This window comes from Belonocnema kinseyi, chromosome 5 (genome assembly GCF_010883055.1).
Source record: "Belonocnema kinseyi isolate 2016_QV_RU_SX_M_011 chromosome 5, B_treatae_v1, whole genome shotgun sequence".
In the NCBI taxonomy this organism is placed as follows: Eukaryota; Metazoa; Arthropoda; class Insecta; order Hymenoptera; family Cynipidae; genus Belonocnema; species Belonocnema kinseyi.
The window spans coordinates 100,436,614-100,442,647 of record NC_046661.1 but is presented as its reverse complement, the minus strand read 5'-3'; the positions used below and the strand labels follow the sequence as shown (position 1 = coordinate 100,442,647).

Here is a 6,034-nt window from a genome sequence, read left to right as displayed (position 1 = left end):
GCTACAAGCTATCTAAGGATGGTACTATAGAACGCCACCTCAAGGTAGGCCTAGTGGCGCCATCTCTAGGTCAGGCCGGAAACTTATCAATCCACCCTCGTAAGAATTCAGGGTGATTAACAACAAATTATTTTAAATCTCTTCAAATCATTAAAACCCTACTAATTTCTTTTAAAAAAGTGATTAATGGCTGCAAAAAAATTTAAGTGAAATTCCTAAAAATTCAAATGCACTGAAAAAAAATTTTGAATAAAAAAAATTCCATTGATTTCCGTAAAATTATAATAAATTTAGAGAAATTTAAAGTAAACGAGAAAAATGTGACGACATTCATAAAAATTCAAGGTGAATTTAAAAAAAGAATTAAAAGTGAATTAAAAACAATTTAAAATATGCAAAATCATCATTGAATGCAGTAACTCTAAAATGAGCTTAACAAATTCAAAGGAATTCAATGCCTAAGAATCCAAAGTGAGGTTAAAAGATATCAGACTCAAATAAGAACTTTTAACCAATAAAAAAAATCAGTTGAATTTAATAGAATTGAGTAAATTTAAAAGGATGCAAGTAAATGAAAAAAATTTAAAAAGCCCATGAAAACTCCAAAGAATTTAAAAGAATCCAGATTGAATTATAAAGAATTTCGTATGAATTCCAAAAAATGAGTTCAGAAATCTTAAAATCATTGAAACCCTACTAATTTCTGACAAAAAGTGATTAATAGCTACAAAGTAATTTAAATGAAATTCGTAAGAATGCAAATTCATTGAAAACATTTTTGAATAATAAAATTCGATTTATTTCCGTAATATTAAAATAAATTTAGAGGAATTTAAGGCAAACGAGAAGAATGTCACGAAATTCATAAAAATTTATGATCAATTAAAAAAAAATAATTAGATGAATTATTAACGATTAAAAAATATGAAAAGCTTCAACAAATTGTAAGCAATTCAAAAGAATTTGAGAAAATGCCTAAGAATTCAAAGTGAGGTTTAAAGGCTTTAGGATCAATTAAATAGAAACTTTTACAAACTACAAATAAATCCATTTGATTTAATAGAATTTACTAAATTTTAAAGAATTTAAATGAATTAAAATAATCTCAGAAAATTCTAAAGAATTTGAAAAAATTCAGAATAAATTATTAAGAATTTCGTATGAATTCCAAAAAATAATTTAAAATCTCTTCAAATCATTGAAAACCTACTAATTTCTTATAAAAAAATATATTAATGACTAAAAAACAATTTAAATGGAATTCATAAGAATTAAGATGCATTGAAACAATTTTAAACATAAAAAAATTCTATTGATTTGCGTAAAATTGGAATAATTTTTGAAGCTTTTAAGGTAAACGAGAAGAATGAGATGAAATTCATAAAAATTCAAGGTGAATTAAAAAACAAGAATTAAAGTGAATTAAAAACAATTTCAACTATGAAAAATTTCCATTGAATTCAATAACCTTGAAATAAACTAAATTTTTTTTTTAAATTCAAAAGAATCGAATGAAATGCCTAAGAACCCAAAGTGAAGTTAAAAGATAGCAGGATCAATTAAATAAGAACTTTTAAAAATTAAAAAAAATCCGTTGAATTTATTAGAATTGAGTATATTTAAAAGAATTCAAGTAAATTTAAAAGCATCTAAATGAATTAAAAAAATCGAAGAAAATTCCAAAGAATTTAAAAGAATTCAGAATAAATTAGTCAGAATTAAGGGCGAATTTCAAAAAACAATTTCAAAACTTTGAAACCCTACTAAGTTCTTATAAAAAAGTGACCCATGACTACAAAACAATTCAAGTCAAATTAAAAAGAATTCAAATGAATTGGAAAAAATTTTTTAAATCGAACAAATCAATTTATTTCGCGTAAAATTTGAATTAATTTAGAGAATAAGGTAAACGGGAAGAATTTGATGAAATTCATAAAAAATTAAAATGAATTTTAAAAAAAGTGAATTCAAAACAATTCATAAATATGAAAAAGTGCATTGAATTGAGTAAATTTGAAATGAGCTTAGAAAAATTAAAGAGAATTTGATGAAATGCTTAAGAATTTAAGGTGAGTTTAAAAAACTTCAAGATGAATTAAACGATTTTAAAAATTCACTGAATTTAGTCAAATTGAGTGGATTTAGAAGAAATTAAAATGAGTTAAAAGAATTTAATATAAATTAATAAGAATGCAGAACGAATTCCAAATAATTGCAACAAATGTTTAAAAATCTCATCAAAAGACTCCAGAAAAAATATAAAAAACCATTTTCGACACTTACAAATCTCAATTCCGTAGTTTTTTTTGTTCTACAAAATTGCACAAAAACTAATTTTAAAAAATCCAATTTCATTTTTTTTACAAATAAGTATGAAAAAATGAAGCATTTTTACAGGGAAATACGAATAAATACAATAAATTTTAAGCAAAATTACAGGAAAATTAGAATTTTTGTATATTATTTGAACGAATTGTGTGAATTTTAAAATATTGTTGTAGTTTATTGTACTTTAAATAAAGGGCGTTCGCAAAACTCAATTTTCAAAATTTAATAATTTTTCATTTCCCTTGATCTTTACTACTTGAAAACCAAAATCTTGTAACATTATTAATACAGAAACTTTTATGAAAGGAATGACACAATATTCAATTTAAAAAATGTTAATTTATTATTTATTAATGTCCTTTTGAAAATAAAATAATTTAAGTTAGGTTCGAAAAACTTCGAAATTTTGTTTTTATACCTAAAAAGTTCTATTGATTTCAGTAAAATTGAAGTGAATTTAGATCAATTAAAAATTTATAAAAATTTCAATTAAATTGAAACCTTTTCAAAAATATGAAAATATCTATGTTTTAAAGTTGGAAAGATGGTGGTCTCTCTGAAATTAAAAATTTTAACGCTTTCTGGTGTAGTATTCCTAAAAGAAAAACTGTTCTGGCGGTACTTTACATAAACTACTTTTTTTGGGTAAAAGTTCATTTTTGAATATTGAAAAGGCTACTGTTATATTTTTTTTTTAATTATTCTAATTGGTTTAAAAAGTCATCTTTTTTATTCAAAAAAACGACTACTTTCTCAAAAGTTCATTTTTTTCACTTGGGTTGAAAATAAATATTTTGAATTGACAATTAAACTATTCCATTTTTGGATAAAACTTTTTTTAATGCAATGAGTTGAGAATTCATCTTTTTATTGAAAAGTCGATTATTTTATTTACACTTGAAAATTTTTATAAAAAACTTTATTTTTTTTTACTAAAGAATCATAATTATAGTTGAGAATTCAACTAGTTGCTTTTAAATTAACTGTTATATTAAAGATTCAGCTGTTTTGTAAAAAAAATAATTTTTTTGCCTTAAAAATTCTCCAATTTGGTAGAAAATTACATTTTTTATCAGAGCTTTTATCTGAAAATGTAACTACATATTCAATTTCTTGTTTCAACTTTGTCCTGTATATTGTAAAAGTTAAAAATTCAAATATTTGGTATCAAATTCATACATTTTGTTACGAAGACGTCTTTTTGTGTAGAAAATTAATCTTGTTTGTTGAAAATTCAACTTTTTGGTTAAAAATTGAACTATCTTGTTGAAAATTCATCTTTTTAAATTGAGAATTACCCTTTTTTTGTTAAAAAATGAATCTTTTCAGATTTAAAAATCCATTATTTTCTAACTAAATCGACTATTTAGCTTCAAAACTTTACTTTTTTGTTGAAAATTAATCTTTCATGTCAAAAAAATCATCTTTCTTGGTTTGAAATCCACTTTTTTGAGAAAAATTCATCTGTCTTCTAAAAAACTTGTCTTTTTGTTTTGAAAACTTAAATATTACATTGAAATTTAATATTTTCTGTCAAAAATTCAACTATGTTGTTAAAAAATCATCCTTTTGGATTTAAAATGAATTTTTTATGGTAGAAAATTCAGCTTTCTTGGTTAAATATTTAACTATTTATTGGAAAGCTTTTATCTTTTAATATAAACTTTATCTATTTGTTTGTTAATGCGACTGTTTTTTTTTTATTCATAATTTTATTTCATTTTCTACGGAAGAATTTTGTTTTACTTATTATTTTGATTGAAAAGTGATGAAACACTTTAAAACACCATTTTTCTGTCTTAAAAGTTAGAACAAAGAAAAAAATACAAAGCATTTTGTATTTCTGGAAAAAATTAAGACTTTAATAAGACAAATAGTCAAAACTTTCAACTTTAATTACCTTAAATATAAAATATTATCTCTCAATTGATAATAATATTTCTGACGTTTCATTTTTATACCAAATAGATACAATAAAAGAAAATTGAACAAACCTCGTCCTTGAGCCATATCCTCTTGTTAAAGTGAAAATCTTCAAACAAATGATTAATTAGGTTTATACACACGCAAAAATTCGAGTTTACGGTCCCGGAATTGAAACCGTTTAACTGTGATAACTCGTATTTCTATATTTTTATTATTTTTTTACTGGAAATCAATTATTTATATGCGGCTTGTTGACATTTGGATAACTGCTTGCCGGATTTGAAGGTTAGAATTAAAACTGCAACAGTGTGCCCAATCTTAAGAACTTTTTAAACTGCGCTTGCGTCGCGGCGACCACCCGATTGGTCACTGTTAGCGCGTTGATTTTGAATGACATAATTATTCAGATTTAATATTTATGATAAATAATAATTGGAAAATGCATCCAAAGTAATTTCTCGATCCTAAATTAGAATTTTTGAGTAGCAGATGAAAAAATAATGCATTTTTCATGCAAAAACGTAATTAATTCTGACTACAGAATAAAATATTTTTTCTTTAATTTAGAATTTTAAATGTTTCAACATATTTAAAAAAGGTAATAAAAAGATTCAATTTCAAGCAAAAAATATTAGTTACAATAGTATAAGTATAATTTTATTATCAGTGCAGTAATTAATTATTCCTAATTCAATTTGGAAATTTTAGTGCTTTTATTTCAAGTAAAATTGTTGGAAATAAACAAAAATTTAATTTTAAAGTCGACAGAGACGAGGTTAATCATTGGCACAAACAAAAATGATGTATTTCTCTGATCGCAGAATTCATAACCTCTTTTTCATTAAAATCGATTTTTTTTGTCTCTGTCTCTCCACAATCTTATTTTAAGATTATAAAAATTATATTTGGGCATTTCTTAATAATTATTTATTATAAATATTAAATCTGTATATTTATATAATTCAAAATCAGCGCGCTAACAGTGACTAATCGGGTTGACGGCGCGACGCAAGCGCAGTTAAAAAAGTTCCCAAGATTGGGGGCGACACTGACTGCGTTGTGTGATGATCACGTATCCCGCGCTCATCTAGTTATGGGATCATGTAGAACTCAACCCTTTTTGCATGGTAAAGAAGAACACCGCCTCACCATAACGGCCTAATCGCTAAATTTAAAATTATATTTCGCAATTTTTATTATTGTTCTCAAACTCTCTTATATTTCTATTGGCAAAAACGAGACAGGCGTGAGACAAGCCGAGAAAAGAACCAGAAAGCCTGTTTCTTTTCTTGGGTAAATGAATGCACTTAGAGTAAGTTAGCACATAAGACCTTACTTAATCGTTCCTATAGATGAGACAGATTTTCTGAGAAACATTTTTAATTTATATTGTATTTTGTCTAAAGTTTTCACAAGTATAAAATTTAACCCTCTTAAGAATCTGTCTCTGGAAAATGTACTTCTTTTAATAAAAGGTTGTTGCTTTAAAGAAACTGACAGTCAGTCATAAAAAAGTTATTTAATTAGTTTTTCTAAGGAAAGAAGGCACCATGACGCTAAAATAAATATTCCATCAACGAAAACTGAAATGATTTCCCATCGTTTTTTATAAGGAACACTAATAAAATAAGAAACTTCTCGGATCTCTGGTGAGTTCCGTGATAGTTTCACTTAAAAATCTCATAGTACATTCAAGCCCTTAGTAATTTAACAACTAATAAAATATATAACAGAAACCAATTTTCATTCCCTTCTTTCCTTGGTCAGACAGTTATGGTCA

At 24.8% G+C, this 6,034-nt stretch overlaps 1 protein-coding gene across 1 annotated transcript in view; it reads right to left on the bottom strand.

Moving 5' to 3' along the window:
- LOC117173138 (translin-associated protein X) overlaps positions 1–4,549 on the bottom strand; it is a 9,917-nt gene extending 5,368 nt beyond the window's left edge. The window contains exon 1 of the mRNA XM_033361536.1: positions 4,323–4,549. Within this exon, the coding sequence (XP_033217427.1) occupies positions 4,323–4,338 (16 nt within the window). The 5' untranslated portion in view covers positions 4,339–4,549. The remainder of the gene's footprint in view (positions 1–4,322) is intronic.
- Positions 4,550–6,034: the final 1,485 nt, after the last annotated feature.